Source organism: Balaenoptera physalus (genome assembly GCF_965194825.1).
Source record: "Balaenoptera physalus genome assembly, chromosome: 3".
Taxonomy (NCBI): domain Eukaryota; kingdom Metazoa; phylum Chordata; class Mammalia; order Artiodactyla; family Balaenopteridae; genus Balaenoptera; species Balaenoptera physalus.
In genome coordinates, this window is record NC_138890.1 from 50,136,555 (window position 1) to 50,157,849 (window position 21,295).

Sequence of the window (21,295 nt, forward strand, 5' to 3'; positions counted from 1 at the left end):
TGGGCCCAGAAGAGCAGCACCTCATCTGGGTGTTGATTCTGAGGGTGGCTCTGGGCTCCCCACCCTGCGCCAGGACCCCACCCTCAGAAGCTGGCAGCTGCAAGGTTTCTGGAGCTAGAGAGCAAAGGGGAACTGGACAGAGATGTGGGTTCTGTGTGACCCCAGCGAGTGGCTTCCCTTTGTGGGGCTTGGTTTCTTTGTTTCCGTGATAGAGATCATCTTAAGCGCTTCTACAAGACACTAAAAAAATCACACTCATGGAGGTGAAAGGGCTTTGTACACCGTAAAGTGCCGTAAACATATGTGGGGCTCTGGTTACTTTTGCAAGAATCATTCCCACCACCTGCACTCAGTCTGGCTTTTATCTCTCCTGGGTCCTGGGAAAGTGGTGCAGAGCCGGGGGCTTGGCTGAGCTCTCCTCCCGTGGGGAAATGGCACCACCCTTGGGGCAGGCGGTGGCAGGAGGTACAGGGAGAGTCCTCCGTACCCTTGCCTGGGCTTTCTGTAGCCAGCGCTCCGTTTTAGGGGCGGGGAGCTCAGCCAAGCTCCAGGTGAGCGACGACGGTGTCTGGGGTAGGACAGTGCAGGTGGGGATGGAGAGCAGTGGGCAGATTCCATCTCACCGTGTCCTGGGTCTCTTCAGAGAACTGTGAAAATACATCCCTGGGTCTTGCCGTGGCCATTATGGGGACTGGGTTTGGGGATTTGTGACAAATATCTGATCATTTTAGGGACAGCGGGGACCTTTATCCTGTGGCTAGGGCTGGGAACCCCGTTCAGGGCCAGCACCTCACCCTCTGCTGTTCTCTCCACAGGGTGCCAAGTACCGGGGCTCCATTCACAACTTCCCGGACTTCGACCCCAGCCAGGATGCCGACACTCTGTACAACGCCATGAAGGGCTTCGGTGGGTGCTTGGCCGCCAGGAGTGGGGCCCCAAGGAAGAGAAGCGGGATTCAACTGGGCTTGAGCATGTCCCCATACCAAAAGGACAGCCCTTTGGGTGGGCGGTGGGGTGGGATGGTGAGATGTACTCGGTCATTCTTTGGTCTCCTCTTTTTATTCTTATAATTTTATAATGAACTGTTCCAGACAAATAAAAAGATCTAAGGAGTAGGAGAAACTTTACCCATAGACCTGCCACCCAACTTGAGAAATAGCACTTGCTTCCTCATACAGTTGAAACCTTCGTGGTAGGTCCCCCTCCTGATAGCATCACTCTGTCTTTTCCCTTGGGGGTAAGCACTACCCTGAATTTGCTGCTTATTATTCTCTTTTGTTTTCCCTGTCACTGAAAGAACCCTGTCCTGGGCGTTAGGACACCTGGGTTTTTCTAAACCAGGCTCATTGGGAGACCTTGGGTGAGTCGTTGCTCCTTTCTGGGCCTCAGTTTCCTTATCCGTGTGATGAGGAGCTAGATCACGGGCCCTCTGAGCTCAGATAGTACATGTGCTAGGATCTCTCTCAGTGGTGGCTTGTCAGGTCCCCATAGATCCCCCCTCCAACGTCACTGCCTCACGCAAGCAGAAGGCTGATGCTGAGGACTTGCAGGGAGCAGCCCTGGCGGGCTTCCTGGAGGCAGGTTGGGGTAGGGTGACAGGTGCCTCCCCTCTTCTAGGCAGTGACAAGGAGGCCATACTGGAGCTGATTACTTCCCGGAGCAACAGGCAGAGGCAGGAGATCTGCCAGAACTACAAGTCCCTCTATGGCAAGGTAACCATGGCAACTAGAGGGCGGGTGGGATGGGGGGGTGAATGATTTCATTCACCTGTGTGTTCAGGGCCTTTCCTGAGTATTTTACTCCAGGTCAGCCTCTGTGCTGGCAGTTCTGCCCTTTTCTTTTTCTTTTTCTTTTTTTTTTTGGCTGTGTTGGGTCTTCGTTGCTGTGCACGGGCTTTCTCTAGTTGTGGCGAGCGGGGGCTACTCTTCATTGCGGTGCGTGGGCGTCTCATTGCAGTGGCTTCTCTTGCTGCGGAGCAAGGGCTTAAGTAGTTGTGGGCGCGTGGGCTCAGTAGTTGTGGCGCACGGGCTCTAGAGCACAGGCTCAGTAGTTGTGGCGCTTAGTTGCTCCATGGCATGTGGGATCTTCCTGGACCAGGGATCAAAATTGTGTCCCCTGCATTGGCAGGCGGATTCTTAACCACTGCGCCACCAGGGAAGTCTCCTCCTTTTTTCTTCTCTCAGGCAGGGACCATTCAGCCACTGGAACATCTAGAGCACCTGCTTCACACTGGGCACTGTGTTATGGGTTAGGGCTACACAGGTGAATAAGACCTGACTGAGGGTGTTAACCCTATGGACTCACGGACCGTGGGAGAGACACACAGTGAACAAGTAAACAGAACACGGCGGGGAAGAGGCACAGTGCTGTGGACTTGAATTCTGCCATTTGCTGGCTGCGTGCCTCTGGGCAGGTTACCTGATGTCTCTAAACCCATTTCTGAAGGCTGATGATAGTATGTACCTCCACGAATGAGGATTAAGTGAGATTACTTAGCCCAGTGCCTGTACAGAGTAAGTGCTCATTAAATGTAATTCTTATCATTATAACTGCTCTTCCATCTCCTCCTCCCTCTGCCCCGCAACCAGGACCTCATTGCAGACTTGAAGTACGAGCTGACAGGGAAGTTTGAACGACTGGTTGTGGGTCTCATGAGGCCACCTGCCTATAGCGATGCCAAAGAAATTAAAGACGCCATCTCGGTATGAAGCCTGGGTCTGCGCATGTGTGAGGGTTGGGGGCGTGGTTAATGGGAGGTTCCAACCTCTCCAGCAAGCGTTCAGTGAGCCCTGCACCCACCCCGCACGTGTGCCCTGCTTCGAGGCAGCTTGCCCAAATCCTATCCCGGGGGGGCGCCACGGTCTCCTCCAGATGGACAGCGGTGGGACAGGTGTCGGTGTGAGGCCCACACGCCCACCCCAGCAGCTTACAGTCCCGAGGAAGCAGGACACAGGGAAGTGGAGACAGATTGTGTCCAACACCCAAAGGCCAAGGGCGTGTTAAAGGAGGTCATGAGGACAGGCCCTGGGCTCGGGGTGGCTGGAGAGGGCGTCACAGAAGATGAGAGGATCGAGCTGGGCCCAGAGCCTGGAGAGGATTTGGTTGATCAGAGTGGGCTGGAGAGGAAATGGCAGGAGCGGCTGAGGAGGTGTGTTCAGGATCTGAGGAGCAGCCCAGGCTAGTGGAGGTAGAAAGTCGCTCCCCACCAAGCAGGGAGAGACCAAATGCCCTTGAGTGTACTTAGCACTTTACAGTTTATAAAGTGCTATGATCTTTGCCTCAGGTGAGCTAGTAAACATGAATTTGTTTCTAACTAATAAACTTAGCCAGGTAAGAGGTTATCACCTTCTCATTTTTCCTGTGAGTTCAGTAGAGCAACTAGTATCATCTCCATTTTATAGATGAGAAAAGAGAGGTGCAGAAAGATAAAGTTTTTTTAATGAGCAATCATAAAGCAAGCTGCAGGCAGAGGTGGCTCTAGAACCCCTGTCTCAGGGCAGCAGCTCCAGCTTGGTGCCTAAGAGCTGTGTTAGGGGCACCCTGAGTGCTGCGGGTTTCCTTGCTCTGACCACCCCAGGTTCCCATCTCGGGGCTGGTGGCCTCCCATCCCAACCCTTGACTCACATGCCCCTTCCCTTCTCCCAGGGCATTGGTACCGATGAGAAGTGCCTCATTGAGATCTTGGCTTCGCGGACCAACGAGCAGATCCACCAGCTGGTGGCAGCGTACAAAGATGGTGAGAAGAGCAGGAGGGGCCATTCAGGGTTTTTCAGATGTGTAATGAAGGTGATCACAAGAGTAGGGACCCTAAGACTCTACCCGTTCACCTTTTTTTCTCCTTCCCTCTGTTCTGTCCATCCATCCAATAAGTACCTGCTCTGTGCTGGGCAGTGTGCTAGGTTCTCAGGATATGGCGGTGGGCATCCGTATAGTTCCTGCCTGAGAGCTTATAGATTAATGAGGTAACGAGGGATACAGATAATAAACAGGTAAACAAATGAACATGATGATGACTTGTTGTGGCGAAGAGTTATGAAAGAAACAAACAGAGAACAAGCATCCGACTTTAACTGGGGAGGACGTGCTTCAGACAGGTGGGCAGGGAAGCCTGTCTTGGGAGGAAACGAGAAGGATCCAGTTGTACACAGAGTGGGGAAGAAGACCCAGGAGAGGGAATGGCAAGACCAAAGGCCCTCGAGCAGAATAAGCCTGGTATCCAGTGCGAGGCTAGAGCAGTAGAGGGCAGGACAGGATTACACAGGGCAGTGTAGGCCAAGAGAGAGAGACAATGTTTATTCCAAGCCCAGTGGGAAACAGAGGAGCCCACGATGAATGTGGGCTTTAAGACAGTCCCCCATGTTGCTGTGGATTGGAGAAGCAGAGAGAACAGTCAGAAGGCTGTAGCCACTGTCCAGGTGAGCGACGATGGTGTCTGGGGTAGGACAGCGCAGGTGGGGATAGAGAGACGTGGGCAGATTCCATCTCATCACATCATGGGTCAGTACAGAGAACTGTGAAAATACACCCTGGGTCTTGCCATGGCTGTCCTGGAGACTGGGTTTGGGAATTTGTCACAAATATCTGATCATTTTAGGGGCAGCAGGGACTTTTATCCTGGTTTCCTGGGGTGTCCTGGGGATGGGGCTAGAGCTTGTGTTCCTTCCCCGCAGCCTACGAGCGAGACCTGGAGGCTGACATCATTGGGGACACCTCTGGTCACTTCCAGAAGATGCTCGTGGTCCTGCTGCAGGTTGGTCCACCTTGGGGCCCTCCCCAAGCTCTCTGCCAGGGTGCAGGGGGCTGTGAGCACCTTCTCCCTGTTTTCTCAAACAGGGTGGCCCGTGAGGGCCTCCTTGGTGGTTCTGCACATGTAAAGTCCTCCTTGGTGTTTTGTGGCCTCCCCTCCCCCTCTGCCCATCTTATCCTCAAACTTGAGATGGTTTCTCTCTGGCTCACCTGGGTGTGGAATCTGAGCGTCCAGGGTCTATTCTGTCCCCTGTGGCTTGCACAGGCAGGTGACCTGCATTTCTTTTCACATACCCTGTCTCTCTTGTGCTCCTGTGTCCTCCTTCCTCTCTCCACACATACCCCTTCTCCCTCCTCTCCAGCCTCGCTCCTGCCATGGCTTCCCCAGCCACTGCACCTACCTGAGCTCACCAGCAGGGGCGCCAGCGGGGGCATAGCATCTCTGGAGCTGCCTGCGTGGCATTCCCCCGTAGCCAAGCCCTGCTACTCCCTCCCACCCACGGATGACAAAAAAAGAGAGCATAAAGATGCTGCACACAGTGTCCATGGCTGAGTTCTGCCTGCCCAAGTTGGGTTTTTTCCTTTGTTCATTTCCCCCCACATACGTTTTTTTTTAAAAAAAACACTTTGAGTTAGTTGCTAACATTTAAAACTAGGGAGATTTTGGTCCAAAACCAGATCTCTAGATTCTTTTGAGTAATCGAAAGCTCTGGCAACAACAGGCCTGCATTCTGCACGACTGCGGTGTCTGGAGTACACATCCCACCCTGCTGCTTATCCTCTCCCTGCCCAGCCCCATGGAAACCTCTGTGACCGCTGGCCCCTTGGGAACAGGCACTGAGGTATCTCAAGTCCAGCTCCAAGGACCAAACTTTTAGGGAGCTTTATATATAAAGCCACCTCTTTGTTTCTTTCATTGCCCTCCCTCCCCCCGTATTACAGCAGCTGCTCCCAGTTCTCTTCCTCGTGTTACCATAACTATCCTCATTCCGTATTAAGCAGCTGCGGAATTATCAGGAGATGATCTTCAAGAGTGGGAAAGCGTGGCCTTTGCCCCCATTTTCAAAGCGCATGTTCCGGACAGGAGCGTTCCAGCCTGTATCTTGGAGTCGAGGATGTGGCCTCCTCAGTATCTAACATCTAGCAGGCGGTTACATAGCACCGATTGTAAGCGTACCGGCTCTGTCTCCTTAGGCTGACTCCCAAAGAGAACCAGGGGGTTTGAGATCCTGAAATGCACAGTTCAGGGGGAACAGGAGATAAGCATAGGCTTGACCTCTGCCCACATAACTAGGAGCCCAGTATGGCTGGCCCCTGGCCCCCATGAGTATCCCCCTCTGTCTGATGGGGCATAGGGCGTGGGTGGAGTGACAGGAACACAAATAGGATTTGGTGCCTTCACAGCTTGTGAGCTCAGATCTCAGGCCCCCAGTCTCAAATCCTCATTGGTGAATTCCTTGGGTTAAGATATAGGAGCCCCTAACAGAATGCAAATATGCAGACTTTTGACCCCTATGATATTGTTGGATGGCCTCGTGGGCCATGCCAGGACTTGTGGCAGGAGTCCTATCCTCAGAGATGTTCTCATTACAAGGCTTCCTCTGGGGTGGAGGCACCTAGGAAGACATTGGTTATTCTCAGGACTCCCCTGTTTGGTCCAAGCTCCAAGGATGAGGGAGAAGCCAGTGGGAGGGGCCCTATGATTTGCTGCAAAATAGATGCTGTGGTCTGTTTTTTTTTCTTTTTGTTTTTTTTTGGCTGCACTGCGCGGCGTGTGGGATTTCAGTTCCTCAACCAGGGATTGAACCCAGGCCCTCAGCGGTGAGAGCTCGGATGATAACCACTGGACCACCAGGGAATTCCCAGGTGCTGTGGTCTTGATCCAGTGGCTGCTGTCAGTCTCTTCTCCTGGACACTCTGGGCCACCACGGTTTTCCCAGTCCTCCCTGTCTCCACCACTGGCATCCAGGCTTTGTCCTGGCTCTGGTATTTGAACCACGTGTTCCTTGTCTTTCTGCCCAGGGAACCAGGGAGGAGGATGATGTAGTGAGCGAGGACCTGGTGCAGCAGGACGTCCAGGTAAATCAGCACCAGTGGAGGTCCCCGGGCACAGCGAGGCAGCCCTGAGAGAAGGGGAGAGGTTGGGCATCCAGGGAAGGGCTGGAGGCAAAGTAATTTGCATCAGATACCAGAAATAACTGACTCACAGCCATCATTTATACAGTGCTTTGTTGAAGAAAGGACTTAAGTTAGCTTTCAAAGGTACACAGTATGTAAAGTTGGTGAGATGTATTTTGGAGCTTTTCATCATTTGTTCATTTATTCATTCAGTTAATTAATATTTATTGAACACTTACTATGTGCCAGGCATTCTGCCAAGCACTGGGGAATCCTAAATGAACAAAGTCAGACAGCACTGGGGAGACAGGCATATATTAATCACACAAACACCTTCCCTATGGATATACCATACATTCCAGGTGTTTTGAGCTCCCACTATGTGCCAGTAACACTGCAGCAGTAGATACAGAGAATATAAGACATAATTCCTGTTCTTGAGGAGCCCATGTCATAGTGGGAAGCAAGGCATATAAATATTATAATATACACTGGATCAAAGCTATAAAGAAACAGGAAGCCTAGAAGAGGGAGTGAAGGAAAGAGAACTCTGCCTAGGGACATCAGGAAGTGCTTTGAGAACAGGTGGGACGTTTAATCTGGGCCCTGAAGTTTGAGTAGGAGTTTCCCCAGAAAGAAAGGGAGAAAGCTGTACAGGTGTATGCAGATGTCCTGAGGCTACCAATTACCGGCATGTTCAGGGATCTGACAGCAGTTCTGAGTGGCTTGGCTGGTGAGTTCTGTCTCCTGCGGTTTCCTCTTTTAGTTAAGTCCCACCTCTTCCCCTTCAGGACCTGTACGAGGCAGGGGAACTGAAATGGGGAACAGATGAAGCCCAGTTCATTTACATTTTGGGAAATCGCAGCAAGCAGCACCTTCGGTTGGGTAAGCTCCAGGGAAGACCTACAGCTGCCCCCTTGGGGTTACGCCAAGATTTCCTTTCTCTTTTCCTTTTCTGCTAAGGGAGCATGATCGCTGCCTCGTCCACAACCCAAACACTAGTCTTGATTTTATTAGACGGTGGTTTGTATAGGCCCTCATGAGAGGCCTTAACAGGATGTTCAGCCCCTCCGTCTCAGTACCAGTCCTGTCTTCATGTTGGAGCAGGAGGTGTACGCAGTCCCTCACAGCGGACGCAGCGAGGCTGCATGGTGGCTGGTGATGTGCACGACCTCCCTGACCCTCCCTAAGTGCCAGCCCTGCCTTCATGGTGGCACTGTGGTCCTGGCCACTGTGCCTCCCCCTCTGAAGTCCCCATTCCTTCCAGTGTTATGGGGGTGCTCTTGACACCCCGTTCTCTCTGTCGGACTCAGTGTTTGATGAGTATCTGAAGACCACGGGGAAGCCGATCGAAGCCAGCATCCGAGGGGAGCTGTCCGGGGACTTTGAGAAGCTGATGCTTGCTACGGGTACGTCCTGACATTGCATTCCCGGGGCCTTGGAGGGATCCAGGGATTCTGACCCAGGAACAGGGGAATTGTATGGTATGGAGGTGGGAAGGAGAAAACCAGATTGTTTGCAAGCCAGACATTTCAAGAGACAGTATGTCAGCCTGGGGTAGGTTGTGTGTATGTGTTTCTTGGGGGAGAGCTACGGCCCAGCCCTCATCTTGCCCAGAGCTATCCCCCACCAACCCTGACTATTTAAAGTAGTCAGGTTCTAGCCCACTCTGCCAGCAAGATCCAGAGGTTCAGCCGGTACCTTTCTGTTGAGGAACTACCTTTCCCAGCCCCATCCCAGATGCTTCCCCATCTGACCCAGTTCCCTGTGAAACCCCGAAGGACCAGAAAGTGGAAGGGGGTCCTTGCAGTGCACTCCCCACATTACAACAGGCCCATTTCCCAATTTCTCTATCCCCTGGGTTTGTGATAAAAGTGGTGGGTCTGGGGTGCTCTAGGACTGCGGCTTATCAGGAACCAGGTTCTTCCCAGGTTTGAACTTGGTGGCCCCCAAGGAATGGAAACAAAAAAGGGCTCGGGCCACCCCTTCGTCCTTCCGAGGCAGCCAGAATAACTACCTCTTCCCCCCTCTTCTCAGTGAAGTGCATCCGGAGCACCCCAGAGTATTTTGCTGAGAGGCTCTTCAAGGCCATGAAGGTGCGTGGTGGGGTTGATGTGAATGAGGTAGGGGGATGGGGGCTCTGCACGCCTCCGCAGGACTGTCGGGTGTCTGGCAAATCCTTGGGGTCCACCGGCCAAAGAGAGTGTTCAAGGCGTTGACCACAGGACAGCATGATGGCACTTTGTCCCAGGTGAGCTCCAGAGCCTGGAGTGCTGCCCGGTCACACACCTGCCTACCCAGTACCTGCCCTGTCCTCATGATTGATCAGAGGGTGCAGTGACCGCCTGCACCCGATCCAGCTAGCCAGCTGGGCTGGAAGCCCATGCTTTTTTTCTTTTTTTTTTTTTTAATTTTTATTGGAGTATAGTTGATTTACACTGTTGTGTTAGTTTCAGGTGTACAGCAAAGTGAATCTGTTATACATATACATACATCTGCTCTTTTTTAGATTCTTTTCCCATATAGGCCGTGACAGAGTATTGAGTAGAGTTCCCTGTGCTATGCAGCAGGTCCTTATTAGTTATCTATTTTATATATAGTAGTGTGTATATGTCAATCCCAATCGGAAGCCCATGCTTTTTAAGTACTATTAAACAGAATGTTTATATACAATGTACGTAAATAAGTGAAAAACACTTTGGCATTTTCTGCCAAGATTCGTGATGTTCATCCCTGGGACCTGGGTACTGAGGATAGTGCTTCCCAGGACTTTACACACATGACACACAGAAAGTGGTGATATTTCCATAGTGCACCAGGCTGAATGAACACAGTCACTTGTTGCCAGAGGCCATAGGCCCAAAGTCCCTGCATGGCCGTCCCACAAGGACAAGTGGCCTGTAGCCCATCCTCTGTCTTCCAGCGCCAGAGTGAGCTGGACAGTTTGCCTGTATGATGTGTTCATAAGGACGTTACAATAGCAGTATTGTCCATATTATGAAAGAACTAGAAACAACCCAGTGTCCATCAGGAGCAGCATGGACAAATAAATGCATAGTGGTGTATTTACAGAGTTCCAAAATGTGCAAACCTAAACGACGTATTGCTTAGAGTTACAAAGTTAGGTAAAATTATGAGGGTATCAAGGATGGGAATGACATGAGGTGGGGGGAGGAAGGAGATAAAAGCAGGAGGGACACACAGGGAGCTTTGGAGGGATTGGCAATTTGCTTCTTTCGTTCTTAATTTTAACATTTTATCACAAAAAGTTGTATTTTCAGTTGAGCTGGGGGCTGTCAGCACTCCAGCCTCCTCTCAACTCCCCGTCCCCCAAACCCACTTGTCTTGCAGGGGCTGGGGACTCGGGACAACACCCTGATCCGCATCATGGTCTCCCGCAGTGAGCTGGACATGCTTGACATCCGGGAGATATTCCGGACAAAATATGAGAAGTCCCTGTACAGCATGATCAAGGTGAGGCGCTCACGGGGGTACAGAGAGGGCTGGGGAGCTCTCCCAAGAGGAAAGGCACTGTCCTGGAAAGCTGGGCATCTCATGGGGATTCCAGGAGCCTCAGCCTGTGGCACCTTCAGGGAATTTAAGGCAGCCCAACAGAGGAGCAAGTGTCCAGGGTGCTTGTAAGACATGAGGCACCTCTTTAGAGGAAGGCAGGGCGGGGCCGTGAAGAGCATGAAGTTGAATCCAGATTGAGGACTCCATCCCTAGGGCAGTGAGAGGTCAGCCTGCTGAAGGCAGCAGGAGGCACTGAAGAACACAAAGGAGGGTTTATTGGACCTGTTGGCCCTGGGCCAGGCGATGACTCTGGGCTGTCCAGCCCACGAGACTGGAGACAGGAGACAGATGCAGAGCTGGTTGGGTTCTCCTTGTTTCGGGTGAGTGGGATAAAGCTTTCTGAGTTCAAGCTGTGCTCCCCAAAGTGTGTTTCTTTTTTTTTTTCTTTATAAATTTATTTATTGATTTATTGATTTTTGGCTGCGTTGGGTCTTTGTTGCTGCACGCAGGCTTTCTCTAGTTGCAGTGAGCGGGGCCTACTCTTTGTTGCCATGCTCGGGCTTCTCATTGCGGTGGCTTCTCTTGTTGCGGAGCATGGGCTCTAGGTGTGCAGGCTTCAGTAGCTGTGGCTTACGGGCTCTAGAGCACAGGCTCAGTAGTTGTGGCGCACGGGCTCAGTTGCTCCGCGGTATGTGGGGTCTTCCCGGACCAGGGATCGAACCCGTGTCCCCTGCATTGGCAGGCAGATTCTTAACCACTGCGCCACCAGGGAAGCCCCCCAAAGTGTATTTCTAAATAGGAATTGTATAGGCATTGTGTGCAAAAATGTCCCATGGAAAACGTTTGGGAAAAAGTAGAATAAGCAAAGATAAGTCAGCTTCTTTACCTCAGAACTTCTCACAGCCTTCACTATAGTATGTCCATTATGAGGCTCCAAGAGGGATGTAGAATATGCCGTGTCTATCAAATGTACATTTGTTTGTTTGGTTTTGGCACTCCCAGTGTTTTTGCTCAGGGAGCCCTATTTTATGGACTATTTCATGTGGGAGAGCGCGGCTGGGGATTATCTGGTGGCAGGGGTGTGCTGACGCCAGCTGTCTGGGGACGGCATCTCTTCTTAATTCCACATTCAGTAAAGGCATATCGGTAGCTTGGAATTGTCCATTGGAGGTATTTACACCACGGAAATTGGCAAATGCTACAAATCAGGGCGTTTTTTTCTTTTTTTCCCAGACAGCCAGTTGTTAATACTCACCAGTACACCACTGTTTGGTCTCAGCCACCTCCAGACAGGAGGAGAGTCAGGGCTGCTGTGAATATGTGGTCAGCCTCCCCCTGTTTGGGGGAGAACCTCCCCTCCTTGTCTGAGAGGATCCCAGGGCTGAGTGAGAGGTAACCTTTCTCTGTCTTTCTCCCCAGAACGACACCTCTGGCGAGTACAAGAAGACTCTGCTGAAGCTGTGTGGGGGAGATGATGAGTAAGTGACCTCCTGGCCGAGGACTGGAGGGCGTGGCCGGTCAGGATTCTCTTGGCCTCATCTGGATGGATGGGTGGATGGATGGATGGATGGATAGATGGATGGATGGATGGATGGATGGATGGATGATGGATTGGATGGGCTTGGGGATTCCCCGAAGGTCAGAGCACCACACAGATGAAAGTCTGCATGTCCATGTATGTGCACATGAGTGTGGTCTCCCATACATGGAGACGTCTACTCCTGTGAACTTGGAAATTAGTCTGGGGGTGTGGACCAGGAATCAGAATGTGAGGGTCTAGGCCCCGCTACTTTCTTCACAGGTGCTTCTCGGTTTCATCATCTGTTAAATGGAAAACATACAGATGCCTGCTCTGACTGCTTGTTTATTCAGCGTCTCTGTATTAAGTATTCTCCACGTGCAGGCATTGAGGGGAAGCACAGTGATGATGCCTCCGGCCTAGAAAGGCATACAGACCAGGGTGTACGTACATGATGGGGAAGTATACGAGCCTCTGAGAGCCCTCAGAGGGTGCACTATCCCAGACAGGGCGGGGAGGCTCCTGGAGATAATGAGGCGAGACGCAAGGAGGAAGGCGAAGAGGTGAAGACAGGGGCTGGAGGGCGAGTGTTTGGGGTGGAGAGAGGGCCTAGAGAGGAGAAGGCACCACCTGGTTCATTTATGTAACTGAGGTCGCACTTTTGTAGCATGCTGGGGAGAGATGAGGCTGAGAGGTGGGCAGGGTCCGGGGCCTCTTCCTGGCACACGGACCTCACCTAAGGGTGGCAGAGAGCCAGCCATTGGAGGCGTTAAATTGGGGCATGACTTGACCAGATTTGGGTGCTAGGAAAGGAACTACAGGTACTCTGATTTCCCTTCTCTGGGGCTTATAACGATCCAGTTAAGTAGGGAATACGAGAGCCTCCTGTTTACCTTTGTTAAGCGCCTTAGGGGCTGATTCAGTTCAGCAGATATTTACCTGGCAACTAATAAACCGGGGTGCTTAGCAGAAGGAGAGGTAGAGATGCCATGGCCCTAAGCTGGTCATGGACATGTCTGAGAGGGGAGACTTGGATAGAAGTCACTCAAATTATAAAGAGGAAAGGGGAGGTTGAGGGACTAGAGAAATCATCTCCTGCATGGGGCCTGGCGCCAGGAAGGCTGCTGCTCAGAGCCAGCATGGTAGGGGGGGTCACAAGAGAGGGTAGAAGTTTCTCAGAAGTGGAGGGAGGGCTATGGTGAATGGGTGAGGCCCAGGCTGGAGAGAAGGGAAAGCCAGATGGATTTACTTAGAGTGTGTGTGCATGAGTGTGTGTGTGTGTGTGTGTGTGTGTGTGTGTGTGTGTAAGCGTGTGTTGTGTGTGTGAGTGTTGCCCATGATGACCTTCCCTCCTGTCCTCTCCCTAACACCCTCCATTCCAGTGCTGCTGGCAAGTTCTTCCCGGAGGCAGCGCAGGTGGCCTATCAGATGTGGGAACTTAGTGCAGTGGCCCGAGTAGAGGTCAGACCCTCCCCCCCTCCTGCTTGACCTCTTGACCGCAGCTTCCACTCTTCCGCTCGCACCTTCCTGCTGCTCTGGTTGGCACCCAGCTGCCCCCTGGTGGCCAACCCGAGACGTTGAGTCTCACGTCTTGAAGCTTCCTGTTCTCCGCAGAGTGATGGATGGGAGGGTGGGCACTGTGGTGTTGGCATCTGATTCCTGCGTTCACCTCTCACACGCTGGGAGGTGTTCTGCCCCACTAACTACTAACAGACCTTGCCAGATGGAGACCTGGTTGGTTCAATAGCGGGGCCTATCCCATCCTGGGTCCGACAGTTGGGTTTTGGAGGCATGAAAGCTGAGAACAGATGGGCACCCCTGGGTGCACTGGGGGATTCTTGGTCATCCTGACCATCCTCAGACCCAGGGCCCGCACAGGGCAAGAAGGAAGGGTTTCACAAAAGTACTCAGGGCAAACGCATCCAGGGACTCTGGTAGCACTTGGCCCCTACGAAAATGTTTGGAACCTAGGACTCTATTACTCACTCGCTAGCTACCTTAGGCAGGTCCCCACCTCTCTCTGTCTCCATCTCTCAGATGAGGCTGTTAGACATGGCAGTCTGGATGCCCTCCAAGGGCTCTTGTGCTCTGATGTTCTAGGACAGCGTTTCCCAAATTATAAGGCAAGAGCTGTCATTGCAGATGATCTTCAGTCATATGAGAAATGAATTGAGTTTTTTTTCTGGGGAGGGGGACCTCCATGGCATTAAATAACCCTGACTCCACATAGTGAGAAAGCTGCTCCACTTCACTTTCATCAACCTTATTGTTAATGTCAAAGAAGGAGTCTCAGTTTGGTGCCACATCTTTGCCATAGTCGCTAATTTCCCCTTTTCACAAAGAGCTGAGAGAGCTAGCTTCAGGTTCACAGCTTTTGGCAAGCAACGGTGTCTTGTTAAATTTGGTGGTATTTGAAAACATGTTTTTTGTTTATATGACGTTTATTTTCATGGGTTATTATCAGTTTATGGCACATGACACCAACTTTCTATTCATGATAGTGATATAAAATTATTTTCATTCATTAATTCATTGAGCAAATTTTTTTTTGAGAGCTTACCCCTGTGTCAGGCACTGCTGCAGGCTCTTGGGATATATCAAAGAACGAAATGGACCAAAATCCTTGCCCTTTAGGAATATTTAAATGCACTTCAAAATGAATGCATTTAAATAAAACAGAAAAGAAGCTGAATTAAGTTAAAATATTAAGAAATAGCATAGGGCGTACACAAATATAGAAAACATTATGAAGGTCATTCAGGAGTGATTGAAATTTGGGCAACTCTGTTCTGGTATTTCAGAACATTTCAGCTGCCTTTTCAGGGAGAGCGTTTCTCTGAGAGGCAAGAAGACCTTGGCAACAGGGCAGGGTTCTGAGCGACTGGGTTCCAGTGCAGCTGGGCCAGAGCTGACTCCTGGGGCAGGAGCCCGGCCTCTCTTCCCCTGACAGCACTTGCCCTGCTCCCAGACCTGGGTCTGTCTCTCTCCTCCCTCTCTCAGCTCTAGGGCAGGGGTCTGTCTGCTGTGCCTTCACCCCCGCCTCTTTCCCCCCAGGCTGCTTGGTTTGGGGCTCATGGGGAAAGCCTCCCCTCCCTCGCATGCTCCTGTCTTGGCCTGGCCCCTGGGGGGGCCTCCAGGCACCTGCTGAGTCACCTTCTGCTTCTTGCAGGTGAAAGGAACTGTGCACCCAGCTGGTGACTTTAACCCTGACGCAGATGCCAAAGCCTTGCGGAAAGCCATGAAGGGACTTGGTAAGGGGCACGTGAAAGGGACCAGGTTGGCCTCTGGAGCAGCAGGGGTGGCAGGTGTGGCAATGGGCCTGGCAAGGGCAAGAGCTGAGGCCTCAGACTGGGGTCTGCAGGATGACGGGCACTTTATTTGCTTTGAGTCTCCACCCCCCTGGAGTCTCCAGCTCCCATGGTATAGGGAGGAGGGAAGTGAGGGGGTTTGTAAGGAACATTCCCAGAGACCAAGGTGCTCCCAGGCCCTGGTATAGAAAAAAGTACTAGGTGATAAGGCTGGGTTTTTGCTCTGGCTTTGCTGCTGACTCACTGTGTGACTTTGGGCAAGTCCCGTAACCCACCTGGGGGTCTCAGTATCTCCATGCATAAAATAAGGGGTGTGGACCCTGTAACCCAAGAGGCCAGTTCTGGCATGGGAACACCCCCTGCTGGTTACCCATGTCCAGGCCTCCATTTGGCTCAGGTGAGAAGAACCACCTGTGGGTGGGTGGCCTGTCCTCAGGAAGGCCAGCGGGGACAGAGCATCTGGGTTTGGCTTCCATTGCCCTTTCTCCCCGATCTGTCTAACAACACCTCCCAGGGGACCTCGGGCTAAGTCTTTTACCTTCTGGGCCTCATTTTCATTTGTCTCATGGGAATAATAATATCTACCAAGCATATCTAGGACTGTGAGATGACAGGGGTAAAAATGCTCTTGAAAGATAGAGTCCTTAAAAAATTAATTAATAAATAAATAAGGACAGAGTCCTGTGCCAGGTCTGAGGTTGATGGCATTGATCTGAGGGGCAGGAAATGGTACCCTGATGCCTTCCAGAGTCAACCTGCTGTGGTTAGAGGGACTTGGGGTCCAGCTTTCAGGGCGTTATAGAGAAAGGACACAGGGTCCCCAAAAGGACTTAGGTTGTCAGGTTGGAAGGATCCCTTAGTAACCCCTCCAGCTCTTCATGAAACAGAAGGGGAGGGGACTTGTCCAAGGGGATAGCCATTGCCAGAGCTGGGACTGGAACTCAGAAGCCCTGGCTCTCAACCCGGTGCTCTCTGCTCCCCCAGGGGTCTTTTTTTCCTCAGCTAGTGACAGAGCAGAAAGAAGTGCAGAAGGAATCCAGGGGAAGTTAGTGGCTTGGGCCAGAAGCAAGGCTCCTGCAGGGACTTGGGGGCATAAGACTGCCTAGCCTGGCCTCTACCCTGACAAAGGTGGATGGGGCCCATCACTGGGGGACATGGGGGAGCTGGGCCAAGGCCTTCCTCTGAACTGTGGCTTTGGGGACTCAGGAACTGATGAGGGCACCATCACTGACATCATCACGCACCGCAGCAACGCCCAACGGCAGCAGATCCGCCAGACCTTCAAGTCTCACTTCGGCCGGGTAAGGACCTCAGCCTGGGCCCTGGGCCCCACATCCACGCTCCTCCTTGGAGGGAGCTTGGCCTGTCACAGCCAGCTCTGCACCTGGGTCTTCATGGCAGTGGGACCCCCTGTGGCCACGTGTTCTTGGAGTGTCTCCAGCACTGGATTTGGGCTGCCTGCACACACACCTCTCCCTCCCACTGCACCCCAGGTTCCTTGTGGTCAGCAACACGTGCGTGACTGGCTCCACTTAGAGCTTCGATCAGGGATATGAGTTGTGTTAGTGGCATCTAGTTTTGGCTGACCGGTTTTCGCAGGATGGAAATGGCACTGCCCCCTTTCCTTCCCCATCTCCTGCCTCCAAGGAGAACAAGCGGGTCTTCCTCCAGCTTGGTTTTTTTCCCCCACCCTCTTTGGCTTCCTCAAAACAGTGAACCCAGCATCAGCCAGGACAGACACAGGCTCCCACGATCCCTGCATCCACTTGGAGCGCCCTCTCCTCCTTCCATGTCTCCTCCCTCCATGTCTCCTCCCTGTCCCAAGTCACATGTGGGCAAGTGCTGTTGTTGGCATGACCTTGGCTCTGCCCTCTGCAGGACTTGATGGCTGACCTGAAGTCTGAGCTCTCTGGAGACCTGGCGAGGCTGATTCTGGGGCTCATGATGCCACCGGCCCATTATGATGCCAAGCAGTTGAAGAAAGCCATGGAGGTAAGGTGTGGGCACCACGGGAGTGGGGTCCAGTCTATGTGGGTGCTGGGGGGGGACACAGGCACTCTTCCCAAGCCCAGGTGTGTTGGGTGTAACTCCTTGGTAGAGCCCCTCCCACGCCTCTCCTGGGCTCAGTGTCTTAGCTCAGTTCCCTGTCTCATCAACTCACAAGGCAAGGCTTCTCTTTTGTCCCCATTTTACAGATGAGGAAGCTGAGGCTCAGAGCTTAAGTTACTTGGTTAAAGTCATAGCACTAGGAAGTAGCAGAGCTGGAATTCGGATCAAGTCTGTCTGATTCGAGCGCCTGACTTGACAACCACATGAAACCACTAGAGTTTTCGGCTCCTTAAGGATTAAGAGGAGAACAGACATTTCCTGGGCAAAGCAAATTGAGATTATTGTCCTTTTAAAATTCCTGGACAAAAAAAAATGAATGACTTAAAAACATGGAATTAGGAGAAGGATGGGGCTAGACCATGGATCTCAGAACACTCTGAGGATAAGGCTGTCCTCATCACACACCAGCTTTTAATAAAGAGACTGTTGAAGCTCTCCTTCAGGTCAGAGAACCCAGGGACCGGTTGACCACTGCGCAGTAACCTCCCAGGACAGAGACACGTCTTACCTTTTTTTATAGCCATTGCCCCAGCAGCTTGCACAGTGACTGGCACATAATGGCTGCTTAACAGATATTTGAATCCATCAGTCAACCAGTATTGTCTGCCTCCTTCCCGCCCCCAAAGTGGGGACCTGAGAATAATGGGTTCCCCAGCTGCCTCAGTCCACGTATCGTCCATCAAATCCAAATGTAAACAAATGTAGCTTGTTGTTTTCCTTAAAGCACGGAACTTTTTTTTTCTTCTGACAAATATGTGTTCACCATGAAAGCTTGGGAAAACATACACAGAGCAAAAAAGAAGAAAATAAAAATCATCTGTGATCCCTCACCCACCCGGAGACCACAATCACTGTTACGCTGTGATGCATGTCCTCTGTCCTTTTTATGTACTTAGATATAAATACTTATATTCAGATATATATGCATATAAGCATTTTTGTACACACACACATACCCATATCCTGTATATTCTTTTCTTTTTAAAATTTTTGGTCCAAAGCACTTCTCATGGGAGGTTCTGGAAATCTTTACAAGCTAGTGTGGTCCCTTGATCGTGCCAAGGTCTGGTCTGGGGGCCACATCTGAGAGTAAAAAGAAAACTAGGGAAGGCTTGGTCTGAGCGTTGACGTCCTGCGTGGTTTCTTGGAGCAGGAGTCTCTTTGACCTGGGCCCCTCGGGCCTCTGCACGGGGGTCAGGGCTGTGGTTCAGATCCTCTTTGCCTTGACCTTCTAGGGAGCCGGCACAGACGAAAAGGCTCTCATCGAAATCCTGGCCACTCGGACCAACGCCGAAATCCGGGCCATCAATGAGGCCTATAAGGAGGGTGAGTGTGGGAGGCCTGGGGCCAGTGCCGCTGGGAGGTGGGGGGTGGAAGAGCAGGTCCCCCAGCTCCTGGCTTCACCCTACAGCCCTGCCCCATCTCCCTCCTCTCAGGCCACGAGGCTTTGATAAGCCCGTTGGGTGTGCCCAGCCCTGTGTCTGGGGAAAGGGTGCCCCAGACGGAGTCCCAGCAGGACAGAGGCCTGGAGGTAGAAGAGGGTTTGACTGGGAGTGGGAGAGAGAGGGTGGCTTCATGGGCGTTTGGCCTGTGCAGTCACACAGGGCCCCGCATTCAGAAGGCCCCGTGCCTGGTTACATGCTTTGCTGTCACCGTCTTGAAATTTTTAATAAATTTTTAACAAATGATCCCATATTATCCTGAAGAACCTTGCGTGTCAGTCAAAAACCTTTTAAGCATTTTCTCTTCTGAGCAGCTTTAAAATGGTAGAATCTTTGAGCAGGGAAGTGACATGATCAGAGCTGTGCTTTTGGGTCCAGCAACTGCCATGCAGGAGCGAAGGTAGGAAAGAGAGTGAAGACAGAGAGGCCGTTGTATGGGAGAGGGGAGAGGCACTGAGCCCTCAGCAGGGACAGGAGCAGAGGGAGATGATGGACCGATGGGCACATCACTGTCAAAATCAACAGGAAGGTAGCTGGATGCCCCCAAGAGCCAACTACAAACTCCTTCATCTCCACCACCCCGCCAGCACTGCTCTGACTTCAGTCTGCACTTCTAGGACCCCTTCCCCATCCCATGTCCTTCTTGGCCAGCAGGTGCCCACACCTCCTTTCTCTGTCTTAGACTATCACAAGTCCCTGGAAGATGCTCTGAGCTCAGACACGTCCGGCCATTTCAGGAGGATCCTCATCTCTCTGGCCACGGTGTGTGAATTCACGGCCCCAGGCCTGCTTGGCCCTGTGCGTCCCTGGGAGTGGGGGAAGGGTTGCTGCAGGGAAGGGCAGGGAGTTAGGAGTCCACTCCTGATGAAGAGAGGATGTCTTCCCCTGCTGCCTCCTCAGAGTCTTACCACTGAGGCAGTTACTACTTGTGCAATGCCTTCTCCATTGTTCACTTTTCAAAGCTGGCTTAGTGCCCCCTTCTCCAGGCAGCCTTCCCTGATTGCCCTCAACCTGGCTTTTTGGGCCCCCAGCTGACAGGACAAAGCCATGTGGGTGACCTTTCCCTGTGTCATCATCCAAGAGCTTCTGTTACCATCTCTTGAATTCTCACAACCCAGGCGCCAGGCCCTGATGCACAGTTATGGCAAGTTCAGTGTGTCTGAGTGAGACATTGGGCTAAGTGCCTTCCCAATGTTTGTGTTAATGCTCATGACTGCCTACCTTATGAAGGCAGGTTTATTGTCCCCATGTTACACATGAGGGAGAGGGTTCAGAGAGGTGAGTGGCTGAGCAAAGTCCTGTGGCTACTGAGGGACAGAGAGGGTGGATGTTTGGAGGCTGAACTTTCTTACTGGTCCTGCTGCAGGGGAACCGTGAGGAGGGAGGAGAAGATCGGGACCGGGCGCGGGAAGATGCCCAGGTGAGACACCCCACCCCACCCCATCCCCTGCCCAGTGACTCCAGCTGACACCTGTCCATGCCAGGCCCTGGCTGTCTGGGAGTGGGGAAGGCATCTGGCAGGACATGGCTGGTGTGACCGGCTACACTTAGACTCTTGGCCCCTGCACCTCTCCACCCTTAGAAGTGAGACTATGACAGTTTCCAGAACTTTCAGAGAGATGCTTGGGAGGGTGGTGCTGATTCTACTGACATTTCCTGTGTGAAGAGTAGAGCTCGAGCCCTAGACCCTCAGAGCTAGAAGGAACCTGTGGATTGTCCAGGTCAGACCCCTCGTGTTACAGTTGGAAATTGGAGGCCCTGAGAGCATGAATGACTCCTGAAAGTCACACAGCAGATCAGTGGCCCAGGTGGAACTGACCCAGAGGGCGCTGGTCTGGGAGCTTGCTGGGAAGGGGGCCTAAGTGCTAAATGTCTCAGTTTATTATCTATAAAATGTGACCGAGTTGAAGGGAATGAATGTCCTGGGAGACCTAGAAAGGGAGTTCATCTAGGGCTGGTATCTTTGTTTTGCTCACTGATGTATCCAAAGTGGCACATGGTTGGTACTCAATATATATCTGTTGTTGAGTGAATAGGGGGGCAGGGGCTTCTATAGGGTCTCTTGGCTGCTCTGCTGCTACCCTGCTTCTAAGGCTGATGAGCTTGAGGTGTGGAGATGGCTTCTCATGGAGGATGGACAACCCCAAATGCATTGTCCCTCTGGGTCCCCATGGATGGGGAGTCCCTGTTGAAGCCATCTGCACTGTCCCCCCTCACCTGTGCCTTGTTCCCAGCATCCTCTGGCCCGGCCCAGGTCCAGAGGTTGGGCATAGATACCACAGCCAGTGTTTTCAGCCCCCTTCTTTTACAGTTGGTGGGTTGAAAAGAGCCCTGATAGACTGGGAGTCAGGGCACCAGCCCTGTTCTGAATACTGCCAACAGAGGTGTGAAATGTTACAGCACCATCTGAGCTGAAGAATCTGTAGCTGTAACCCGACAGCTACAGAACTATCACAGTGTGTACTGAGTGTGATGCTGAGGCTATTTCGTACTTTGATAGGACCCCGTTTTCTTACTGGAGGAAAAATGAAGCCCCTTAC

At 52.1% G+C, this 21,295-nt stretch overlaps 1 protein-coding gene across 3 annotated transcripts in view; it reads left to right on the forward strand.

Annotated features, from left to right (window-relative positions):
* ANXA6 (annexin A6) overlaps positions 1-21,295 on the forward strand; it is a 54,462-nt gene that overhangs the window by 15,896 nt on the left and 17,271 nt on the right. For all 3 annotated transcript variants that reach the window (XM_082455622.1, XM_082455624.1, XM_082455623.1), the window contains exons 3-20: positions 816-906; positions 1,618-1,712; positions 2,589-2,702; positions 3,646-3,736; positions 4,671-4,750; positions 6,769-6,825; positions 7,656-7,749; positions 8,178-8,273; positions 8,902-8,960; positions 10,216-10,338; positions 11,797-11,855; positions 13,279-13,357; positions 15,066-15,147; positions 16,411-16,505; positions 17,083-17,196; positions 18,549-18,639; positions 19,438-19,517; positions 20,122-20,175. In XM_082455622.1, coding sequence (XP_082311748.1) covers positions 816-906; positions 1,618-1,712; positions 2,589-2,702; positions 3,646-3,736; positions 4,671-4,750; positions 6,769-6,825; positions 7,656-7,749; positions 8,178-8,273; positions 8,902-8,960; positions 10,216-10,338; positions 11,797-11,855; positions 13,279-13,357; positions 15,066-15,147; positions 16,411-16,505; positions 17,083-17,196; positions 18,549-18,639; positions 19,438-19,517; positions 20,122-20,175 — 1,554 coding nt within the window. The remainder of the gene's footprint in view (positions 1-815; positions 907-1,617; positions 1,713-2,588; positions 2,703-3,645; positions 3,737-4,670; positions 4,751-6,768; positions 6,826-7,655; positions 7,750-8,177; positions 8,274-8,901; positions 8,961-10,215; positions 10,339-11,796; positions 11,856-13,278; positions 13,358-15,065; positions 15,148-16,410; positions 16,506-17,082; positions 17,197-18,548; positions 18,640-19,437; positions 19,518-20,121; positions 20,176-21,295) is intronic.